A 26,552-nucleotide genomic window follows, 5' to 3' on the forward strand; every position below is an offset into this window, starting at 1 on the left:
TGGCTGGGTGATAGACACTGGGGAGGGTATGTGCTATGGTGAGTGCTGTGAATTGTGCAAGACTGTGAAATCACAGATCTGTACCTCTGAAACAAATAATGCAATATATGTTAAAAAAAAGAAAAAAGAAAAAAAGAAGAAGATTCCAGGAGGGGAAGAATGAAGGGGGGGAAATCGGAGGGGTAGACAAACCATGAGAGACGTTGGACTCTGAAAAACAAACTGAGGGTTCTAGAGGTGAGGGGGGTGGGAGGATGGGTTAGCCTGGTGATGTATATTAAAGAGGGCATGTTCTGCATGGAGCATTGGGTGTTATGCACAAACAATGAATCATGGAACACTACATCAAAAAGTAATGATGTAATGTATGGTGATTAACATAACAATAAAAAATTTAAAAAATGTAAATCTAACAAAATCTTTTTTTGCTTTAATCCTTTGAGTGGCTTTCAAATATTTAGAATAAATCCAGATAATGTATTGCGACCTAGATCATGTTTGACTTTGCTCTGCCTTGCTCTCTCTTAATCTATACTTCACTCACTGTTCTGGTCACATGATTCCTAGAAGCCAATCTTGCCTATGCCTAGGGTCTCCATGTTATTAATTCTTCCTCATATTTGCTTAGGTAATATGGCAGGGGCCTTCTTAGCACTGAAGATTTATCACCTCAGAAAGGCTTCCCTGACAGATCTCTCTGAAGTAATATCCCTTCCCTTCTACAGTTACACTTTTCCAATTCCCAGTTTTATTTTATTTTTCCCATAGCACTGAATCCATCAAATTATCCCATTTGTGTATTTGGACATAAACTCACTAATTATAGAGACTTTATCTTTTCAACACCTCAAACAGTGCCTGACACATGAAAGATTTTCAATAAATATGTGTTAAATGTTGAGCCAGCCCTTCCATGGAGATGTCTGGATTTCGAGCCATGGTACAAATAAAACTGAGTCCAAGTTACTAGTAACTCTTGAGTCACTCTCTGTAATTCCATCTCTCCTTACCCACTAAAGAAGGCTTAGTGAAATGTGAATGAGAATGATGTTATAATTGGATTCATCTTAATGTATTTCATTTCCAAACTGCTAGTGATTTTCTAGTTAGTTTTTAATTGATTTCTAGTGTAATTTCACTATATCAGAAAGCATACTCTGAACAATTTTAATCTTTAGAAATTCGTTGAGACTTTCATTATGCTAAGCCTATGGTCTACTTTCATAAATGATCTATGTGCACCCTCAAGAATGTGCACTTCAGGGCGCCTGGGTGGCTCAGTCGGTTAAGCGACTGCCTTCGGCTCAGGTCATGATCCTGGAGTCCCGGGATCGAGTCCCACATCTGGCTCCCTGCTCGGCGGGGAGCCTGCTTCTCCCTCTGACCCTCCCCCCTCTCATGAGCTCTCTCTCTCTCTCATTCTGTCTCAAATAAATAAATAAAATCTTTAAAAAAAAAAATTAAAAAAAAAAAAAAAGAATGTGCACTTCACATTTTTGTTCCACATAGGTCACATTTGTTAATTGCGTTGTTCAGATTTCCTTTGTATTTTCTGATTTTTGTGTCTGCTGTTTTAAAAACTATTTAGAGAGGTTAATGTCTATTAATACGGCTATAGATTTGGCTCATCTATTTTTATCAATTTTTGCTTTATGTATTTTGAAGGTATATTATTAGTATGTACAGATATAGAATTATTATAACTTCCTGATTGATTAACTAAGTATATTATCTTCCGAAGTATATTATTTTCCTGATAGATTATCTGAGATATTATATCTTCCTGGTAGATTATTATTAAGAACGTCTGTTTGTACCTCTAAAAATGCTTCTTGCCTTAAAGCCCGTTTTGTCTGTCATTAATTTAACTACACAAGGTTTTTTTAAAGTTTTATTTAAATTCCAGTTAGTTAACATACAATGTAATATTAGTTTCAGGTGTTCAATATAGTGATCCAACACTTCTTTTTTTTTTATTTATTTTTTTTTATTTTAAAGATTTTATTTATTTATTTGAGACAGAGACAATGAGAGAGAGAGAGCACATGAGAGGGGGGAGGGTCAGAGGGAGAAGCAGGCTCCCTGCTGAGCAGGGAGCCCGATGCAGGACTCGATCCAGGGACTCCAGGATCATGACCTGAGCCGAAGGCAGTCGCTTAACCAACTGAGCCACCCAGGCGCCCTGATCCAACACTTCTATACAATGCTTTGTGCTCATCCCAAGTGCCGTCCTTGATCCCCATCACCTGTTTCACCCATCCCTCCAACCCACCTCCCCTGTGGTAACCATCAGTTTGTTCTCTATAGTTAAGAGTCTGTTTCTTGGTTTGCCTCTCTTTTGGTTAGTATTTGGTTTATTTTGGCGGTGGAGGGGAAATGGTAAATATTCACTTCTTTTACTTTCAAACTTTATGTGTCTTTATAATATGTCACTTGTAATCAGTATATAGGTTTTATTGTTGTTTTAATCTGGTGGGACAGATCTTAGTTTTTTTAGTATATTTGATCCTCTTTTTTTTCTACATGACCCACTATTTTATTTTACTTGTCTCTTTTCTCACCTTCTTTTGGAATTATTAAATATTTTTAATTATTCCATTTACTCCTCTATATAAGAGTTTTAAATTATCTTAGTATCTTTTATTAGTTACCTTAAAAATTACAACTTGCATCCTTGATTATTACTTTATCACTTCCTCAATAATGATAGAAACTTAGAATACTTTAACAATATTTACCCTTTTTGTATTTTATGTTATTTTTGTCTAGTATTTTAATTCTATTTTAAAATCAACAAGTTATCATTATTTGTGCTTTGGAACAATCATTATTCACTTATATTTAGCAACTTTTTTTTTCCATTTTGAGTTAACTTTTGTTTATGGTGTGAGGGAATGGTTGAGGTTCATTTTTTACAGATATACATGTGTTGTAGCACCATTTATTAAAAAGATCATTCACCACTGAATTTCTTTGGCTCTTAAATTGAAAATCAATTGGCCCTGTACATTAGGGTCTATTTCTGAACTATTTATTCTGTTCCATTGTTTTATATGTCTGTCTTTATGCCAATACCACACTGTCTTAATTACTGTGGCTTTATAATAAGTCTTGAAATCAGAAAAAATAAATCTTCCAACTGTATCCATCTTTTTCAAAACAAAAATAAATCTTCCAACTGTATCCATCTTTTTCATACAAGGCCAAAACATCAAAACTTGTTTTGATGTTTTGGCCTTGTATTTCCACTTAAGTTTTAGAATCATTTTGCCAATTTCTACCAAAATTCTGTTAAGATTTTGAATAAAGTTGTGTTGAATCTGTAGATCAGTTTGAGGAGATTGCTATGGAACCAAGGATGGCTGATATTGGTGGTGTATTATAATCAAGCAAAGAAAAACTTGATCCCCCTCATTTTGATTTTAGTGCTTTATCATGTGTAATATTGCTTTATGAACAATCTGAGGGCATATGTAAAACTTTCCAGCCAATTTTATTTAGAGTCATCAGCTTTTGAGATACAGATTTTGAGTTTTTTGTGTATATGTATATTTATCGTAAGTGCATAGGAACCTGGCTGTTTACTTAAGAAATTCTGGAGAGTTTCTTATAAAGAAATTACATCTCAGGGGCAAGGCAGACAGGTGTAGATAGCCACCTGGAAATCCCGGGGTTTCTTTTTTAATGGGCATAGTCAGTTTACTTTTGTGCAGGAAGCACAAATACAAATGTTCACTGAGACTAATCTGGTAACATATATATGTAAATCTGTCTGGTAGTATAAAAATAAGAACTGGTGAAGTTTGCTGTGCATGCCCACATCTTAGAAAACAATACACTGCCTATTGTTGCGAGTTCTGTGTTTGGCCCTCTGGGCTGCCTTTTTGAAACTCTACTCACGTCCACAGTTTCTTCAGGAGGAATGCAGTGGTACTTATGATAATATTACTAGTTTTATATGACTTCAAATACAGAGAGTTACAGAATAGGCAGGGTTTCTCCAAAAGTTCTGTTGAATGACAAAATTAGAATTAATAGATCAAGAATTCTAGGGCTAGAATTTTTATAATACAGATGAATATGATGCAGGGCACATTTTTTTGCCCATGAATCTCTTTGATGGCAAACAACATCCTCATTTGTAGCTTCTAACCACTTTGGAAATTTGGAAGGACTGTGAATTATGGTTGACCAACAGTAGAGAGCAGCAATATGAACTTAGCTTGTGGTCTTTATTTTGACAATGATAAAATGTAATTTTTATGTAGGTTCTAATTTACAATGTTATCATACCTAGCTGTTTTTCTCTACATTGGAAAAAAAAACCCACGCATTTCTAAGTAACTATCCAGAATTGTGTTATTGAATTAAAGGCATTAATTGTTTAGTATACATATCAAATTTGCTCTAGATTTAAAATTAATTCTGTGTTGTATCCTTGAAATATTTTCCAAGATATATTTGCCTTCCTATAATGGCTTTGGCATTTGTAATGAGATAGGAATGGTATTTAATTTTCCTATTGCTTATTGTGCTAGTGTTTTTATGTGTGTATTTATGTATATATAAAATTCTTAGCTGTTATTGATTTCTTGGATGGTTGTTTCCCATCAACTACCATGTATACTTCGTGATGGAAAAACTTTCCATGTTAACATCATTTGTGTTGGATTACTTCAGTAATATTTTAAAATTATTTCCACAGATCCTATGGCCTTATGGCTTCATAATGTAAATGAGATCCAGTTAAAATAACTGAGATCTATTATGTGTAAGGTATGGGGAACTCTCTGCCAGAGAAATAGAAGTTACTAGGCATGGCCCCTCCTCTGCTAACTTTGTTGATATGTATGGGGAGAACTTAAAGTAAATAATGATTATGATACAAAGTAAAAATCACTGTCAAAATAGGGGCACACAGTAATGCCAGGGAGAGAGCATTCAAGGTGGAAAACAATAGTACCTGTAATAATACAGAAGGAAGACAGTATCTCCAGGATTGGCTGGTGTCTCTCTGGTTGGCTGGAACAATAATTGGTATGGGTGGGGAACAGTGGACTGTAAAGCTAGGACAGTATGCTGGGACTATATTAGAATAATTCACATTACAGATCATAGTGTGCTTATTTTTTAACATTAGAAAATAAATGTTTAAGAATATTATGTTTCGTTCTTCAATGACAATGTCTTGTTTTTATTAAATAGGATTTCCCCATTCATATTAATTCTATCAATTTGAATCAAATATTTACTTCACCATCCTATTGAGTGAGAAAATATTATTTATACTTTTTTATATAGCTCATTAATGAGGTGAAATTGGCCTGAGTTCCTAAGTCTGATAGAATTTATAAGAATATAATGTAGTAGGGCGCCTGGGTGGCTCAGTTGGTTGAGCGACTGCCTTCGGCTCGGGTCATGATCCCACGGTCCTGGGATCGAGCCCCGCATCGGGCTCCCTGCTCGGCAGGAAGCCTGCTTCTCCCTCTCCCACTCCCCCTGCTTGTGTTCCTGCTCTCGCTGTCTCTGTCTCTGTCAAATAAATAAATAAAATCTTTAAAAAAAAAAAAAAAAGAATATAATGTAGTAAATTTAAGAATAATTATGCATTTATACTTCCACTCAATACTGAAGATGTAAGCTAACATAGAGTGTCAATTTATAAGTTAATAATAAGTTAGTCATTAGAGATAGAAAAATGATGGTGAATTAAAGGTTTTAATTTTTTTACTGATATCTGAAAATAAATATTTTTAAAAGTTCTAATTTCTTTTATAAGAAAATTAGAAATAGTGCTATGGTAGTACTTCTTTACACAATGTCAACATTGGTAAGGGCACTGACTAATATATAGAATGCCTTCCTTTTTTAATTTTATTTACAAAAAGCAGTCTTAAAAGCTTAAATATAGGTGTTGCAAATAATTTGGTCATTGTTAAAGAAACATGTACTTAAATTTTACAAACTACACACATTTTTGCCATTTTTCTAGAACTTTCGTAAAGATGTTCATGATATCATCTTGTGTATTGTAATTACACCATCTAATTACAAGACTGAACATATTTGTATCAATTACATAATTAGTTGTAATTAGGCTAATTAGACTAATTATACAATTAGACAATAATCAACTGAAAATTCCTTTTTACAAATCATGGAAATTCACATACAAAAAGCCTTCTATCATCACAGAATATTAAATGTATATGAGCAAAAGAATAAAATTTTATGTGATAAAACCAGTTATAAGTAGTAAAGTCTAAATCATTATAAATATATATATTCAAATGTATACATACATGCCATGTGATATCTATATATCAATATATATCAAATTGATATATAGATAACATATATAACATATATTGATATCTTCTGTTTTGTTATGCATTATGCTACATATATATTTTTTAATATTATGGACTTTGGGAGCTGTTTATTCAAGGGAATAGGGTCATCCTGAATGCCTTCATCATTTCCTGAATGTAGTGAATTAATTAAATAGGTAAGGTTCAAATTCTCCCATAACTCTGCATGTTACTTTCTGTATTCCTTCAATAGGTTTTGTCTGTATTAGCCCCTCTCACTCTTTGGCATGCTGCATAATCTTACATATTCGCCTAGATGGCTGTCCAGTAGGTTCACATATTTTGGTACCTTGTTTTCTGACTACTAGATATAAATTATCTTACCTCACCCAGAATAATTCTCCAATCCCGTGATAGCTGAATTGTTCAGATATCCTGGATCTAGAGTTCACAGTAAAAGTTATTCTTTCTTTTTGTCTTTTCTTTTCATGTGCCCATTTTGCTGCTCCATTCTGCATAAGAATTAACTAGAACATGCCACCTGCAAACCATTATATTTATTGGGCCATACTTGCTGTGGGAATCATCTCAAAGGGTAACATGAATTCTCTTTTTAAGCCTTAACAATATTACTTCCCAATATGTATTCTTACTTTTGAATAACATAAACACAAGGCACGTTCCTGAACACAAAAACGTAGGTATACAAAACATTTTTTTTTAAAGATTTTATTTATTTGAGAGAGAGAGAGACAAAGAGAGCAGAGGCAGGGGCAGAGGGAGAGAGAGAGACTTCCCGCTGAGCAGGGAGCCCGATGCAGGGCTCGATCCCAGGACCCTGGGATCACGACCCCAGCTGAAGGCAGACGCTTAACCGACTGAGCCACCCAGGCACCCCGGTACACAAAACATTTCAGGAATACATCCACTACAGTAGTGACCTCTATATTTTAATGGCCAGAGCATCACTGTTGTTGGTTCAGATGTATCCGATTGTTTTATATATTTCCTTCCCTTGTGGCTTACTTCCCATTTACATTTTCTAATTCATAACTGACTATAATTCTGTGGATGGCTCCTAACTCAGCTTTATAAATCTACCTTTCAGCCTCCCCTAATGTTAAAAATTTTTTATTCCTATTACTATTTGAGTCAATATGGTTAAACAATGTTTACTGAAAGCTTATGTGCAAGACAATGCGTTGGCTCTATTTTTTTCTAGTCAGCAATCTTTACTGACAAATGACAAACTGAAGTTTTTGAAATGGTGTTTCAGAGGAGAGGTGGGTAGAGTTTTCTAGCATGGACCTGGCATGATGATGGTATGTCTGGTGGCAGCTACAGAATGATTAGAATAAAGGAGAGGGCGCCTGGGTGGCTCAGTTGGTTAAGCGACTGCCTTCGGCTCGGGTCGTGATCCTGGAGTCCCGGGATCGAGTCCCGCATCGGGCTCCCTGCTCGGCGGGGAGTCTGCTTCTCCCTCTGACCCTCCCCCCTCTCATGTGCTCTCTCTCATTCTCTCTCTCTCTCAAATAAATAAAATCTTTAAAAAAAAAAAAGAATAAAGGAGAGCTGCAGTTCTCCATAGTAGACAGTACATTACCTTAGCCAAAATGAGCACTCAAGCAATGTTTGTTAAATCAGTGAAAAGGGTCTAAGACAAATATTATGCCTATAGGATTGGAAAGGAAAGGTCATTTCGTGAAAAGAAAATTAAAGAATAATTTAAAATTCTTGATGTCATTGAATGTGGGGTAATGAGAAATGGTAAAAAATGAATGATGCCATGACTTCTGAGTCTGGATTATGGGAAAATGACGATGCTTTGCATTAAAAAGAACATCAGAAGAGAAAATAGGTAGTGCAGCTAGTCTAATGGAGTGTAATAGTGAACTCACGGAGTTTAATATGATATTGTATGCCCTACTGATGAAAATCTCTGTCAAGCAGTTATCAAAGAACATGAGATGAGACAGGAAGTCAGAGGTGTAATAGGGAGAGGAGAGGACATGTGCAGAGAGGCCAGGGACATCCAACAGGAAAAAAATACAATCTAGAAATAGAAGAGGTTGGGGCACCTGGGTGGCTCAGTCAGTTAAGCATCTGCCTTCTGTTCAGGTCATGGTCCCAGTGTCCTGGGATGGAGCCCTGCGTTGGGCTCTCTGCTCAGCGGGGAGCAAGCTTCTCCCTCTCCCTCTGCCTGCCTCTCCCTCTGCTGGTGCTCTCTCTCTCTCGCTTTCTACCTCTCTCCCTCTGTCTGTCAAATAAATGAATAAAATCTTTAAAAAAAAATAAGAGAGGCAAGTCTGACTTGTTCATTGGCAAAGTATGAGGTGGTTTCTTTTTGAAGGGGGGTGGGTAATGCAGGAAAAATAAAAGTCAATGATCTAAATAAATACATAAAAAAGAACGATCAAAAAGAATTAGAAAACCAGGATAGATTATCTTAAGAGATCCAGAGTGGAGGAAAATACAAGTGCAAGATCATAAGTGCTAACAAATATTGCAGTTAAAAGGACAGGCAAAAATTGGAGACGTTCGATTTTATTAATTATAATACTATTGGCGATTTTTTTCAAGTGTGTTTTTTCTGTTGTTTTGCTTAGAGATTTGTCAGGAACCTATACACTGATGTTAATTAAAACTATGGTAATGGATCAGATTCCACTGGGAATATATTAGTAGAAGATTGCAGACTAAAATTTGCACAATAGATAGAAAATGAAATGGAAAACAACCAAGAAGTGACTAACTTATGATATGATAATTACCTACACATATGGGCTGTCAAAGTAGCAAAGGCAATCTAAAGTGTTAGAAATAAACAGAGAAGTATAGAAGCATAAAAAAGAAAGATTTATTGAATTGTAACAAAAGAGCATCATTACTGACATTAATAGGTATAGTTTCAGTGGAGTGTTGAAATATTTTTAAAATATGGATTAAAAATAATTTGTCAGTGGAAACAGAAACAAGTACTGGCAGAATATAATTAACTCTGTGAATAAGAGACTTTATCACTAAATGTACATCTAAATGACACTGTTTCTCCTTTGTATGTATTTGAGAATCATTATTACTGTATGATTGTTTTTAGAATATTGACTATACATACATTAACATCTATTGAATTCATATTGGGCGCCAAGCAGATAATAATGCTGGAGAAATAAATATGTGCAAAACAAAGCCTTGAATGGTGAAATATAGGTAGCTGTAGCAGTTTTAATTGAAAAAATATTCATTTACAAAATGTCTCTCCTATGCTAAGTCCTATGCTAGGTGCTTGGAACATAACACTGAGAGCAGGACAGATGTAATCACTGCCCCCTAGGTACTTACTGGCAAGGGGATGAGTCTGGCAGAAAATAAATCCATTCCAGATATAAATGGAAAAATGAGAATGTATTATGAAGAAATAAAAGCACACTTCACAAAAAGGGATTTCTCCTCTTCCAGAAGGTGAGGCAAGGCTTACCTGTGGAAGTAAGGGGTATTGGGATCTAAGAATGAGATGAAATTGATAAGGCATAGAGAGATGAAGAGCCAAGCATGTGCTAAGTTTCTGTGATAGAAGGAAGCTGGATGTAAGGCACTAAGAGAATGAGATGAAACTGGGGAGGAAAGGAGAATGGACCATATGGGGTTGACCATCATGTTAATAGCTATTGTGTTCACTTTAAGAACAATAGTTAAGTCATCGATGTGATTTAAGCAGAGAAATGTCATGATCAGATTTTCATATTAAAAAAAAAATTCTGGTTGCAGGTCATTATGCTTGCATGTGTTTTTTTTTAAAGATTTTATTTATTTGAGGGGGGGAGGAGGAGGTGCAGAGGGAGCGGGAGAGAGAGAATCTTAAGTAGGCTCCATGCCCAGTGGAACCCCATGCAGGGCTTGATCTCTAGACCCTGAGATCATGACCGAGCTGAAACAAAGAGTCAGACACTTAACCAACTGAGCCACCCAGGCACCCTGCTTGCTTGTGTTCTTAAACTATACTAAGCATAATCAGGAATTTCTTAGCAGACTATAGGGTGTAGAGCATTACATTAAAAAATAAATAAAAAGAATAGTCAAGAATGAACATATTTCAAAATTAATAAAAGGATCTGAGAGGGAGATACTGAATATATGAATAAGAAGTAATTGAAAGTCTAAGATTCTTGTTATTAAAGAAGGAAGAATAAATTTAGAGGAATAGATCTGAAGTTCAGTTTAGAATATGTTAGTTGATTTTTAGGTGTCTGTGAGACATCAAAATGGACATATTGAGGTAAAAATTTGGTCTATGTATATGAAACTTAAGGGAGAATAGAGATGTAGACTTGAGGAGGGGGGCAGGAAGATAAGGCTTGTAGTAGTAAGGACAAGATCACCTAGGGGAATTTTATAACTCAAAATTAATTGTGGGACAAACAGTTCCAGGGATACCAACAGTTAAGTGTTGAGAAGAGAAAGAAAAGTGAAGAAATCTAAGCAATAATAGTCATGAGGTAGAAGGAGTATGATATATCATCTCATTCAAAAATTATCTGAGTCAACTCGTTCTAGTATAATATTTTCTTTCAACCATGCTTTCTAACTAAGCACACATTTCTAGGCATTGTATTTAGTAAATATAAATGAGAACTCTGTAATGCACTGAGAGCATGTTTTAAATATAAGTTCTAGAAACACACACATTGACTATGTATATTCATGTGGGATGTATTTGCTTTTGTTTATGTAGAAAAAATACAGTGTCTTTCCTAAAGAAAAATTGAAAGATAGGAGATTGTTCCTTAGTCCACTGGGGAAAGTAACTGACTTAAGACCAAATTTTGACAGTGAATGAATGAAATTACGGCCACAGTGCCCTTGCATCCTGAAGGAGAGATTCATTTGACACATTTGAAAAACTAGGTGTCCACACCTATGTGTGAGCAAGCTTTTTTGCAAATGAGCAAGCAGTGCCTTTATGTCTTGTTACTAAGTATTCCAATCCTTCTGAAGAGTGTATGAAAGTACTGCAATTTTTAGGATTTGAGAGATGTTACACATGGTTACATATAGATGTTATTTGGAAAAAAATTAACATTTTGAAAATTGCTATAACAAATATGATTTCACTGGGATACTGTTTACCATTTCCATAATTGAGTTACTTATGAAAGGAACTATTTTGAGATGGTGCATTAATGACCTTAGAAAGTAACAAAAATCTCAAAAAACCTATTTTAAATTGAGCAGGTTTTCTTTCTTTAATTTTTATTGTTGTTTGTTTGTTTGTTTGTTCTTTTACCCTTTGAACAATTTCAATGTTTTTTACGTGGTCTTTCTTGGCTCATCAAGAATTTGTAAGATATTTCTGTCTACTTGCCTGATTTGAGTCTATTTACAGTTTTGCAGATTTACCTGGAAGATCTAGACCTTGAGCTCCTGAAAAATAAAATTGCAAACACAATAATGCTTTAGAAACATTCATGAATGCTTCTTTAAGGCATTTTACATCTGTCATCTGTCATTGATATGTATACACAAAATATTTATGTATATAAATTTAATTGCCTGTCATTAGATTGACTTCAATAACTTTGTTCTACCAACAGTATTTCATTTATTGGCTTTTCTTCAGAATCCATTCCTTTCAAAACATTTCATGGTGAAGTCTGCATAGATTGCAGTATTTGTTGAATAAACTCCATTATTAAGTACACTGTTCTGATCTTTGCACAATAATTTGCATAACTACCCCCAGAAATAGATTTTTCCCCCTAGGAAGCTAGTTTGCAAAGAAAATGTTATGAATTTTCATTTCAGTCTCAGCTTTTATCCCCAGGTACATCACAGTGTTATTTTTAAATGCATGGTTTTTTGTTTTTGTTTTTGTTTTTTTTTTTAGGGCATTTTCCTTAAAAAAAAAAAAAAGACAACCTGCCACATTTTGATAATAATATAGTTTATACAATGTAATGCCATGATTCATTCATTCATTCATTCATTCATTTTGGTTACCATTGACTTTTTCTAATGACCTTTTCTACATTTTTAGGGTGAAACCAAGATCTTAAAACTAAAGAATCTTCGACCTCAGGACTATGCTAATTATAGCTGCATTGCTTCAGTGAGGAATGTATGTAATATTCCTGATAAGATGGTGTCATTTAGACTTTCCAATAAAACAGGTATGGAGCTGTTTTATGTGTTATGTCTGTTATCCATAGCTAATGCTTAAAAAGGTTAAGTTTCTTATAGACCAAATGATTTCTATAGTATATGTAGGAACAAGGCATCTTTTTTTTTCCCCAGAGAAGTCTATGATATCTGAAAAGTTATTGGTAAATGTACACTGTAAAGTTTAATTGCAATATGTTCCCATGTAATGTTTGTTTATATAGCATACAAAATTATAGTTCCTTAAAATAGTATATTCATAAATGTCACAATCGTGCCTATATCCTGTTCAAAGAAATTCTGAGAAATATTAGATTCTTCATATAAAAATTTATGGTCTAAATTGTTAAAAGTGTTTTGTGATTCCAAAGCTAAGTAAAAGAATCTCTCTCTTACTCTGTTTCAAGTCATGAATGTTAATTGGTAATTTCAGGTAGGTGTTTTTAGGAAAGTATTTTTGTAGAAAATGTCAAAACATTAGCAAGATTGTGACTTAAGTTAGCCTGTGTTTAGTAATAGAGACCTCAGAATAACTGCAAGCATATTAAAGAGGAATTGCTAAATGAAAGAGCAAAGAGAGAGCGTGGGAATGGACTGTCTTTTGCATGATTGTGTGCGAACAATCACATTAATAAATTAGAATTTGAACTGGTTTTGAGAAACTTTCAGTGGCAATTAATGTAAATTTTTACTTTCAAATAACGCTATTAAAATAAAGAGTTTTAAAAGTAATTTTCTCATTAACAAAAACCTTAAAAAATGTGGGTTTGGTGTGCCTGGGTGTACATTTTGATTCTGCTGCTTATTAGCTCTTGGATCTTGTTGAACAAATTGCTTCACACTCTAGCTCAATTTCCTCACAAATTCGTAATGTTGTAGGGAAGAATTAGTGAGTTAATATACATAAAGCACATGGAACACACTTTGTCCGTTTTCCAACAAAGAGCTAGTCAGCATCCAGCACATTTGATGAAAAGATTATACCTGGGACTTTATTGGAAGGTGAAAAAAAATGGGTGCTCAAGTGTTGATTCATCAACACAGGTTCCATTGATTTGTTAAAATCTTGAAAGATAATTTTTAAAATGTATTCATTCATGTATTTGCCAGAGACTTACTGGGTTCCTATTATGGGTCTGCAATGATAGGCATAGGAATATTGGCTAAGATGTAAATTGCCTTAAACTAGAGAAATGCTTTATTAAGCACTGGGTAAAAGTCATTGGTGGAAGGTAAAAGGAGAATGTGGGACATGAAAGTAAACTTTATCAAGAAGGATGAGAAATACTTGAGGGAAACTACATTGCAGAAAAATAAAATCTTAGTGAACCTAAGACTTATAAAAGTTAATAATCTCGTTTCACTTAAAAAAAGAAGAAATAGGATATTGAGAAATAAATGTCAGAGATTAACATATAAGAGCTGAGTGTGATTATGTTGTTCTTAGCATGAAATACTTGAATTATTATAATTAATTTTGTTTTTCTTAGTTTCTTTAATATATTTTTAAAATACCCATGATCCAGAGAGAAAAATTATAAATAAAATGGAAGTAGGTCCTATAGAATGGGTAAACATATTGCAGTAGAATAAGAACAAAGGAGTAGGTATATTATTACATATGTTACAACCTTGCCCTTGAGCAGTGCTTTATTACTTGTAAAAGTATTTCATGTTTATTATCTCAGTTTATCTTTATAACTACTGAGCTGTAGGCAGGTAGATTTTTTTGTTTTTCTTGTTTGTTCTATCACGTCTTTCTCTATCATTTGATACATAACACACTAGCCCGTGGTGATTAAAGTATCCACATTAGATTGTTTTGAGAATGAACTAAATCAACATAAACCAAAATTCATTAGAGACAAAGAGGTACAATAAAATCATATTTAACATTTTTTCTGCTGTAGGAATGTATATCTTTATTATTTCCCAATGTCCCACAGCTACTGACAAGTGGGGACAAAATTTATCCCAATGTGTGAAGAGTTATTTTAAATAGGAGACTGACTAGCTATTCAAAATTTTTGTGGAGCCAGAGAAAATGAACCTAAATCTTGGCCAGAGTTTTACTAGGAATAAATAAGGACTTTTTAACCTAAAGCTGAAAGAAGGAGATTACCATGAGAGGTGATTGACTTTCCAATTCCTGAGGTCTTATAAAGCAGCTGGGTGGCTTTATTTCTGAGGTGATTTTTAACAATTGCCAGCTCAGAAAACAAAGACTTGACTCCCTGTCCTATGGAGAGAGCACAGGAACTCTGTCATATAAATGTTTTGTTTAATTCTTCAGCTTTCTGTCCCATTCTTTATTTTTCAGGCTAAAGTATTGTATATCTAGACCAAACTAACAAAATAACCTATTATTCTCTTTCATAAATTATCACATAAAGATTTTAGATTGATGTTCACTGAAAATGAACATTAGAGTTATGGCAAATAATTGGGTTAAAAAATATAAGCTAGTACCTTGTTTGACTCTTCAACAACTATAATCAAACCTGTCATGTGGTTTACATATTCAAACCAGGTTTGCTTCAGCATTTTTCCCATCTGGTTGTGCTCAAAATTGGAAGAGTTGGTGCATTTCAAATAGGTGAAATCATTGAGGTAGCTCTCAAATTACACCAGAAATAAATTAAGCTTTCAGCATCTTCCTGCAAACAGGCTTATAAACTGACAAGTGCATACAGGCTAGTTCATTGCTTTCTAACACTGGAAGAAGATCAGGAGTCACCATTGGCATAATCAGTGTGAGAGACGGGTATTTTTTTTTAAAGATTTTATTTATTTATTAGAGAGAGAACATGAGGCGGAGGGGTGGTTGGCAGAGGGAGAGGGAGAAGCAGTCTCTCCACTGAGCAGGGAGCCCAACATGGGGCTCAAACCCAGGACCCCAGGATCATGACCTGAGTGCAAAGTGGACACTTAACCGACTGAGCCACCAAGGTGCCCCAGGGACAAGTACTCTTTATGGTTTCATTCTTGTGAATCTTTAAAGGACATAAAATTCCCATGTTTGCATGTTAACTCTTGGTTGCAAAATGTCAAGGAAAATGTTGAATGTATTGAGGGGGAGAATATTCTATTATAAATATTGTAATATGTTTGATTACTCTTCTCTGTTAATTAATATGTTGAGGGTAACTTTGGAAATAATTTTTGTAATGGAGATGAGATAATTGACTATCAGATGTATTTTTGGTACAAGCAAAATTTTATTTTAACAGTTCTATAGTCAATGAAAAATTTTAAATGCAGTCAATTTATTGACCTGATTTGCACAATGCCCAAATAACATAGCATATGAAGATGGAAACAGTGTCTGCTGTGGATAAAGTTTTGTAAATTTTTTGCAGCAGAACAATTGCATCATGGAGTACAGTTTTCTGGGCCCTTCCTGCACCTGCTGAATTAGACTTTCTGGGAATGACCTACAATGTATACACCTTAAACAAGCATAAATCATTACTTTGGAAAACAGATACTGTCTATATTATCAGAATGTTTTCCATGAACCCATTCTTTGTGAATTGGAACTTGCGTTAAAAATAAGTCTTCTTTGGGGCGCCTGGGTGGCTCAGTTGGTTAAGCATCTGCCTTCGGCTCAGGTCATGATCCCAGGGTCCAGAGATCCAGCCCTGCGTCAGGCTCCCGGCTCAGCGGGAAATCTGCTTCTCCCTCTTCCTCTGCCTCTCCCTTCCACTTCTGCTCTCTCTCTTTCTCACTCTCTCAAATAAATAAATACAATCTTTAAAACAAAAGCCTATTTTTTTACAACTGCTTAGAGAAGCCATGTTCAGGTGTCATTTTAAAAGGCAGTATCATCTGTAGATTTATGAACAACATGTTCTCTTAACTTTCCTACTGTGAATTGGCATTATAGTAGAGCTTGTAATTGTATGTCTACCATGTCCAATCATTTGTTAGCCCCTGTTGATTACTTCGTGTGCTATGAAAAATCTCATGTCACAGAAATGTCATTTATCACCCCTAATATAGCTGTCTTAGAACTTATCGTGACAATTTAAACAATTTTATAAAACATGAAGCTTTAGGTTTATTTCTTTATTGTCATTAGGTTGTAGCAGGGTCCAAAGTTGTTTTGGTTATTTTTTTACTCCCATTTAGAAGAAAAAGAATGTTAGCTCTTGATTGATAAATTCTCAATGTAGCTATATTTTTCTTAGTTCATTAAAACAAACCTGCTAAAATTTGTAAATTTAGAATATTGATAAATATAGATATATATTTTAAATTAACATAATTATGGTAACTATTAAATATTAAAATTTCTCAGATTATGTGTGTTTCTAATGTGAGGGCATATAGAAATTATGATAAGACAAATTTAATTTATTTTAATATATTTCAAACACTTACATATGTTGATGTCTCATGATTTCAAAGGCAAATAAGAATTAAGTAAGTTACTTATATTAGGATGAAAAACATATTTTGTAACTGCTTGAGAGGGTTATGATGTGTTGTTCTATAAAGAAATGGGACAGGTGGGGCTTAATTTGACTTAATTATATAGGTCCTTTGATTCAGTGGGTTCACACTTAACATTTATAAAAATTATTTAATTAAGATGTCTTCCTTAAATGCATATCACATTTAGGAACCAAGTCATTGCAAAAGTATTACTGGCCAAATAAATAGGGGAAACCTATACCCCTTTCTCCTCTTCCTTTCTTTCTCCCTTCTATCTCTCTTTCTTTTTCTTTTTCTTTTTTTCCCCCCTTTCATCTATGTTAATAAATTATCATGAAAAAAGTTAGAGGGATTAGGAGACATCTCTGTTTCTTATGTTAGATAACTGTTGTCTATTCTTCTTATTTTATATAACCCACAGGGAAAGTGTAATATCAATGCCCAGCAACTGCAACAAACCTCAATATAAAATTTTTGCAAAATGGTGATCTATTTATGGTAATTTCCTCCTATGTTTATGGGAATTTAACTAATGTATGTAGGTGTTGTGAGAAATAAAATAATATTTCATTTATAGGAATTTTGTAGGAATAGCTGTAGCTATGAAATAAAAATACATAAAAACTTCCTCTTGTAAAATGGCATGCCCATTGTCATAGATAGTCTAAGTGCAAAGGAAGGGGCAGTAGACATTTTGTTATACATCTAGATGCTAACCTCATGCATTTTTCTTAGCTGTATGGATATTGCAGTGCCTTGCCTTTAGGTGATCTCCCTGCATCTACCCAATCAATAGCATCATTTATTACAACTTAGATATGGTATTTCACTAAAAGTAATAACTTAAAAAAAAAAGACTAAGTTTGTGAGAAATACATAGTGCAAATACAATGACTTCCTGGACTAGTTTGCTTGGGCTACCATAACAAAATAACAGACTGGGTGGCTTAAACAACAGAAATTTATGTTTTCACAGTCTAGAGGCTAGAAGTCTAAGAGTAGGGTGCTGTCAGAGTAGAGTTTTGGTGAGGCCTCTCTTTTCTGGCTTGTAGACAGCCATCTTCCCCCCTATAGACTTTCCTCTGTGGTTCACAGAGGGAGAGAATGAATGAGCAAGAGCTCTAGTGTCTCTTCCTCCTCCCATAAGGACACAAGTCCTATAAGATTACAGTCCCACCTTTGACCTCATTTAACCTTAATTATGTCCTAAAGGCCCCAACTCCAAATACAGTGACACTGGGGTTTAGGGCTTGAACATGTGAATCTTAGGGGCACACATCTCAGTCCATAATACCTTCAAATGACTGAAAGGTGGGCTTTACATTTGGGATTCCTTTTCTTTTAACATTTCAGGTATTGGGGTGCCTGGGTGGCTCAGTCAGTTATGTGTCTGTCTTCGGCTCGGGTCCTGATCCCGGGGTCCTAGGATCGAGTCCCACATCGGGCTCCCTGCTTGGCGGGGAGCCTGCTTCTCCCTCTCCTTCCGCCGCTCCCCCTCGCTCATTCTCTCTCTCAAAATAGATAGGTAAAATCTTTAAAAAACATAAATAAAATAAAATTTCATGTATAAGTTTATAATATATGTTAAATCCAAGTAAGAAAATGAATCTACCATTTAGAGAGAAAAGACTTTCTTCAGTGTTATCTCAAAGAGGGAACTCTAATGAGAGTGTTTTGTGGACCTATTATTTTTATCTTTGGAGAAATGGTAAGGGAGCAACAATAAAAGGTAAATGAAACTTTAGGTAGGGACAGAAATCACTTTTGTAATAGTATTATCATGAATTTTTAAAAGCATGGTAAAAATATTGAAATAGGATCACAAATAATGTATCAGTGAACCCATGCATTTTTTTTTATTCCATTTTTGTGATGGAGAAGTTAGTATGTGCAACAGAAGACAAAACAAAAGGAAAAAAACAGAAAAAATCCAAGAATCATCATTTCATGCACAAATATATATTGAGAATATGAATTCCTTAGTAGATTTTTTTATCTTAGATAATTTAGATTTTCTAAACAGTATTTACTACTAGATGCACCAAAGGAACACACATATTGTTGATGTGTCGTCATTAGAGAATGAGATGTTTCCTATAACTCTTTTGTATGAATTTCGAAATTCAAAAGCCTTAGATTCAAATTCTGGTTTTCTGAACTTGGAGATGTTACTTAGCTTCTCTAAACTTATTTTTCCCCTCCCTAAAATGGGGATAACACAAAGTCCAACCTTATTTGGTTTTGTAGGCTATACATGCTATAAAATGAAAAACTTTTAAAAAGAAGTATCTGGCACATAATAAATATAATATACAGTAGCTAGAATTGGATTGTTAACCTAGATAATAGAAAGAAGGAATAAAATGGTACCATCAGTAATCATGGTGAGATGGTGACAAGAATCTTAGACTTTTTGTTAGGATATTACATACAGCTTCAACCATTGATGACTAATCTTGAAATAAATTCATAATCTTTTCTAAATTACTTTTATCATTGGATAAATGAAATAATATTTCTCAGAAAAATCTATAGAAATGAATACATATTCTGGTATATTTCTGTCTAAACTATTATTGGCAAAAATGTTTAACAGAAATAAAATATTATTTTGTGAAATTGATAATGGTATGTAAGGGAAATTGAAAAAGCTTGCAATAGGGTTGATATGCAGCAGATTCTTAATCTGAGCGCTCATCTTTTCCTAAGGTAATCAAACTTATATATGCCCTATTCTCATTAATGTATCTTCAGAAATGTGAAAATACAGGTGATGAGTAAGCAGTGAATCCAGGGATAGAAGCAGTGGTCATTATGGGATTTCAACTTTGGTCTTCCTGAGACTGTTTCCAGAGCAACAAGGTGACCCAGATTTTCCAAAATCCTATTACCATAGTAACAGGAAGTTTGCATGTTGCTGAGATCTCCCTACACCTGCTTATTTTGTTGTCCTAGCGATGCATTTTTCAGGTTAGTTTAGCCAGTTATTCTGGGTCTATAAAATACTCCTCATAAACTAGCAACTCTCCCAGAAGGCATCATAACCCAGACACAGTAGGTATCTAAAAATAGAACAAGAATAAAAAAAAACACTTTTAGTCAAATGAAAGGAAATGCTATCATATTCATTGAAAGGCATGTAAATTATTGATATGCTATCTCACAACTTAAAACAAATACTTTGGAGCATATCAAATAGTTTGTGTTTTAGGAAATATCTAGAATAATTCATTGGTAACATTTTTCTAACTTTAAGTAGTTGCTATTCTTCATATGCTGTTAAACTGTAATTAACTTGAACAATTTAAAAATTACTCATAAGAATACAAAAGTTCAAATCATGTGTTTTATAATATTTCTTTCAGCAAATTGAGTGAAGATATGCTAAAATGAAGTAAGAAGATTTTTAAATCCCTGAGAATAATTAATTTTTTATTTTAAATTGCTTCTAGATTATGGATTTGTAGACCATGTCTTAGTACTTTTTAAGATTCTATTGTTCTAGTGAAACTGCCTAAAATTAACATTATTATAAATATGAATTAAATTGCTAGAAATGCATTTTAGACTTGTTTCATGGTTTTTGAGTTTGACACTCATAGCTTATGATACAGAATACCTCCATGATCATTTACTGAAAATTTTGAATTTACAAGTCATTGACTCTCATGATGAAGATATAATAATTTCCATTAGTGCATGTACCTTATCCCATTATTTATTCATCTTAATCCTAGAATTGATTATATCAAGTAGTCATCTTTAAGGTTGCCAACCATCCTTGTTTGTCCTAGACTCAGTTGAAGTCCTAATCCTGAAAAATCCTTTAATCCCAGGAAAACCAATGATGTAATTCAATATGCAGCCTACCTCCGTATAGGATACTAGTCTTCATGACAGTTGTTAATGATGGAGCATATACAGCTTTAAGCAACTTTATATAGAGAAACTTCAGTGAGAAGACCTAGGTGTAGATCCTGGCTCTCCCTCCCCACTCTGCAGCACTCTGAACAATTCCTTCAATTCTGCACTTGCTTTTTTGCTCAATCATGTTGGTAATGTGCTCTGAGGTGGGTTTCAGGTTGACGAGAAGACAACATTCACTCTAAAATTCCATTTTTATTTAGCAAGATAACATCAACAACAGTAAAAATTTAAATGAAATGTAGCTGCAAAGAAGTAGATGCAGTCTCTACACACAGAGATACTCTTGGGCCCCAAAGTCCATGCAAGAAAGGTTCAGGCTTACACAACTTCAGGATATTAATACCTCATTGTGCTGTTGTCCTTTTATATGTGGGGTTTACATTGCTATTCAGGAAAAAGTGAAGCTAATAAATAATCTCTAAACCTAATGCACCTATTTGAGGGAACCTTTGTAAATATTGTGCTTTTAATATTGCTTGTACAAAATTTAAAAAATTCACTGACAGGGAGGCTTTAATGCCCCTCAAGAGAGGATGCATCCCTGGCTACTGTTCTCCTTCAAACTCTAAGGCATTTAAAAGTATCAATTTCATTTTTACTTAGCTATACATTTTGGGAAGTTTAAATGAGATTAGCCACATTACTCATAGGACTTTTTTTTTTTAAAAAGATTTATTTATTTGACAGAGAGAGAGATAGCGAGAGCAGGAACACAAGCAGGGGGAGTGGGAGAGGGAGAAGCAGGCTTCCTGCCGAGCAGGGAGCCCGATGTGGGACTCGATCCCAGGACCCTGGGATCATGACCTGAGCCGAAGGCAGACGCTTTAACCATTTGAGCCACCCAGGCGCCCCTGCTCATAGGATTTAAGGCTCTGTGTTGTGGCTAAATTGTAGCCTTGTGGTCACTTTTACTATCATAGAGTCACAGGAATGACGACTAGCCATAATTTAAAAGGTTCACATTGGTTTATTAAGACTTTTAATTAAACCTGAAAAAGCGAGAGAGAAAGAGAGTGACCCTGTATTAGTTTATACAGGAGTAGGGTCCCTAGTGTATTGTTACAGAGACTCAAGCTGAGAGGAGACTGGTAAATGGGAAATAATAGACAAGCTGAGTATCAGAAGTGCATTAACATCAATCTTTTGATTGTAAGTCCAGACATAACATGTACTTTTTTTTGCTATTGTGGCAGTTATTTCCAAAGCATCACAAAGATTTCAGCTGTTCCGTCAATTTCATCTATTTTAAGATCCACTATTTTTTCTAATAGTGACATACTTCTGTTGATTTATTTGCTACTGTTCTATTCCCATAGAAAATAGGTATGTCCAATTGTTTAATAATATGCTTTGGTTTATGTTTTGAACAGTATTTCTTTCTGGAAGCTCCTTTTAGTCACTCTGCTTTAGTTGCTGTATTGTACCACTTGAGCATTTTATTGACTGCATCTTTCAATCACACACTAATCCAGTGAATGTGTAGTAAAGTCAGCAGTATTGATTTCTGATAGACACATTGTATAATAGGAATTTATTGATGATGGCCTTGGCCTCTTGTTTTATTAATGGAACCTAATATCCTGATTTGGCAAGAATAGATGTTATCAAGAAACCAGATATAAAGTTTTTGACATAAAAAGATGTGACAGTTGTATGAAGCTACTCTTTAAGTTTTCACTTTGGCTTGGCACTGCAACATGGTGCTCAACCAAGCAAGAGGCAGGATTTTAAGTCAGCCAAGGAAAGCACTACTAAGTAGTGTTCTGTCTCTTTAGCAAAATCCAGCAACCCTATTTTGCTTTGTTTTACTGAGAAGTCTTCAGTTCTAACATGGTGAAATGTAGGCAATTTTAGATAGTTTGACTCAACAGGTAACAATAGGTAAGAAATTCCTTCAAAATTATTGTCCCATATTAAATGCAAATTTCAAAATATATTTCCAAAGCAATGAGGAAAAAAATAGGCACAACAGGAAATAAATGAACAAAACTACTGGGAAAATGAGCAGTGTAATAAGGGTTCTTGTTAAATTTCTCTGGGATTAAATCTACTAAGACACTTACTCAAAGGGAACAAAAAGGGGGAAAAGAAGATAAATTTTGATTCTCTATATCTTTCTAATTCTCTTGATGTTGATCGGAAATACTTAATAACTCTAGTCCTGCCTCATTGCATATTGTCTTTCAACTTTACCTCTAGATCAATCTGATAAAAATTGTAATATTCAGGTCTTTTTCATTTTGGAACTATAAGTAAAAAGCAATCTGGTGTGATATCCATATAGTATTATGACTCTGTGGACCATACAAAAATATGATTCCATTTTTCAAGGAACCTGAAAATTCACTGAATATACAGTGGTCTGCATGCTAAACATTGTTTTGTGTGTTTAGGCAAAATGTTAAATATGAATATAGGTTTAGAAAGCATGATTATAGGTATACAGATCCAAAGTCAATATAATATGGATTTAATTTTCAAGTTGCTGAAGAACTAAATAGGCAAATCAATACACATCAATATTAAGAACTTGAAGAAAAACAATCATTTGACATTGAAAACAAATGGTATTTGTGTTCTCTGCAAAGATAATTTCAGCAGCTCATATTAATCATGTAAAATGGGAAAATGTGGATTTACTGAAATCTATAATGAAAATATCAGAACTAAAATGTAAAAGCTCTATTTCCAGTAGCTTTGAGAAATAAAATATTGGCAGGACATTTCATATGTACATTTCTTATGCGTAGAGAGGAATTGAATTCAGAGGTGATTCAGTCAATGTTTTATCTCTCATATTAAAATAGTATTAAAAAGGTTTTATTGGCTTTTAATCTTTCCTTAAGCAACATTCCATTTTGTGCAGCTTATTTAGTTCTTCTACACATGCTATATTACAGTATTATCTTATTCAAAAAATAAATACCTCCCTTATCATGTAGCAGCATTGTCCTAGAACATGGCAGCAATATATTTAAATATTCTCTGAGTGTCTGAAATCCCAAGATAAGAAGTATAGCTAGTTTAATGGTTAGACTTGAATTGACTCTCATTGGAATTAGATCTGTAATGACAGTGTTAAACAGCAGTTACTATTTAGAGCATGTCAACATGATACCATAGTGACACCTACAAGGTCTATAGTTTAAAATCGTCACTTTCTCCAGTGTAAACCACAGTTGTATGGCTTTGTAATTCAGTCCTGTAAAATGGCTCCTAATCACACACAAAACTTGAAATCAAATTTCTCTACTTCAGTACATTTACTTTTAACAGATTATGCTCTGATTCTTGTTAAGCCTTCCTTTTTCCTTTTTTATTTAATTAACTATAAACATAATAGTAAGAAAAATACTTATATTTACTTATATTTATATAAGTATATAAACTTTTATAAACATAATAGTAAGAAAAATACTTAATACATCTGCACTTGGGAACATCTCCTAAAAACATATTTAGCCCTTTATAAAACAAAATCTACACAATTCTAGGGTTTCCCAGGGCAGTTCTTAATTTATTAAGGCACCCTCACCTACTAGAATTAGATGCCTAATTCCAGCATTTTCGAATGCACACATGTCCTTGGAGGCTAGAGCAGAAATCCCAGCTGTGAGGTTGGAAACATATGTGCTAAAGGGCTGAGGAACTCATGAGACTACTAATCTGGGTTGTGACCCAATTCAGGCATTGAAGATATGACATTGTATTTTGTAAAACCACTTCTAGAATCCAAAGTAAATAACTGTTTTAATGCTCAGGTGTGTTAAGTATGAATGTATGTATGATTTGCATGATTTGATTTTTTTATTGACCTTTGGTCTACTATATTCAGCAAAATATGACCACATTTGTCTTTCACAAAGTAGTATTTCATAGCAAACTTTAAAAGCATCAGCAAAAATATTTCTCTCTCTCTCTGCACCTTATTACTAACATCTAAATATATGGATGTATAACTTCTTTTCTTGCTTTTTAAAATTATACCTTCCTTTCCAGCCATTTTGGGAACAGTAGTTGAAATAAGTGGAGGCTTGGTTTTTCTTTGTGACCACACTTACTATGCCATGTAATAATGCACTTGTTTCTCTTTCTCTTTTCTTACTGACAGATTGTCAACTGTCACTGTCTTTCTGCATTTTCCTGTCTCAAGAAGCCTGTGTTTAAGTTCCTCCTCCTAACCTCTTGAAGTCTGAGAATTTAAATAGCTGATTCCATTAGGTTATGTGTAAGTTAGGAGTAAACACACCCTGAGCAATGGCCTAAGAGCCTTTTCCAAAGACATTTCACAATTCAGGCTTTTTAATTATGACTTAGGTGGTTCACAAGTCCTTTTTGCCCTATATCCTGAGTGGTAGACAATTTCTGGAAGTCTTGACTGCAAACCACATTTGTTTTTGCCCTGCCCATGTTTTTATAATGTAATAATGGATAATACTAATATCACCTCTTCTTTCTATTAGAGAGGCAGCAGTAAGTCTTCTTCTGGAATAAGTACCATCAAGAATTCAGTTAGAACTTAGAAATTATCAACTTTATTTATTTCACTCTGGAGTTTATCTACAATGATTTATATTCATCTCAAACCAGACTGCCTAAATTAGAATCCCAGCTCCACCGTTCACTACCTGTGTGATCTTGGGCAAGTTATCTAAACTATTTCCCAGATTGGTAATAACTAAAATGGATAATAATCATACTTATCTCATACAATTAAATGAGTCAATATATGTAAAGGTTTTTGAAGAGGGTCTGGCACATATTAAAGATTATAATTGTCTCTATCTGATCTTTGCTGTATCTTGGAGCCGATTTAGTCATTTGAGTAACCCGAATAAGATGTATCATAAGGTTAGGAGACTATATGCCCAGGTGTTTTCCTAATCAAGATAGAAATTTGGTTTAGGCAGTCCTTTAGGAATTATTTAAGATAATTCTCTGGATGTTTAGAGGGGCAAACAGAGGCCTAGCAGAGTTAAATCTATTCAGCATTATTCTTTAAGTTTAGCTACAAGCCAATCTTAGCCAAAATGGCTAGAGAATAAAGTTATAGAACCATAAAAGGATTCAAAATAGAGCACTATAATACAGTGTCCTTAGGCTGGGTAATAAAAAAAAAAAAATTAATCTTTATCAGATCAGCAAGAGAACAACCAATAAGAGAGTGCCTTTTTGCATGGATCCCTCTGTGTTATATTAGTGATTATAGAAACACCAGCTGCCCCCATTTCAGCAGCTATGACAAACAGAACAGAATTATTGTTTTGTTTGCTTTCCTGCTCTGGTGAGGCTTCAGTAGTATAGCTGTGAGATCCACACCAGATGGTGCTGAAGGTGATGTCTTTATCTTTTCTGCTGCTACACGATATCACTCTTACAGAAAAGCCTTAATCCTGGCTGATTTTTTTTTTATTCTTATGTTAATCCCCATACATTACATCATTAATTTTAGATAAAGTGTTCCATGATTCATTGTTTGTGCATAACACCCAGTGCTCCATGCAGAATGTGCCCTCCTCAATACCCACCACCAGGCCAACCCATCCTCCCACCCCCCTTCCCTCTAGAACCCTGTTAGTTTTTCAGAGTCCATCGTCTCTCATGGTTCGTCTACCCCTCTGATTTCCCCCGCTTCATTCTTCCCCTCCCGCTACCTTCTTCTTCTTTTTTTTTTCTTAACATATATTGCATTGTTTCAGAGGTACAGATCTGAGATTCAAC

At 34.3% G+C, this 26,552-nt stretch overlaps 1 protein-coding gene across 1 annotated transcript in view; it reads left to right on the forward strand.

Annotated features, from left to right (window-relative positions):
• The window catches only part of MDGA2 (MAM domain containing glycosylphosphatidylinositol anchor 2), a 764,225-nt gene that overhangs the window by 484,794 nt on the left and 252,879 nt on the right, over positions 1-26,552 (forward strand). Inside the window, exon 5 of the mRNA XM_081829766.1 lies at positions 12,346-12,478. Within this exon, the coding sequence (XP_081685892.1) occupies positions 12,346-12,478 (133 nt within the window). The remainder of the gene's footprint in view (positions 1-12,345; positions 12,479-26,552) is intronic.

The sequence above is a fragment of the Leptonychotes weddellii genome, chromosome 9 (assembly GCF_054177405.1).
Source record: "Leptonychotes weddellii isolate Sample4059 chromosome 9, ASM5417740v2, whole genome shotgun sequence".
Classification (NCBI taxonomy): Eukaryota; Metazoa; Chordata; class Mammalia; order Carnivora; family Phocidae; genus Leptonychotes; species Leptonychotes weddellii.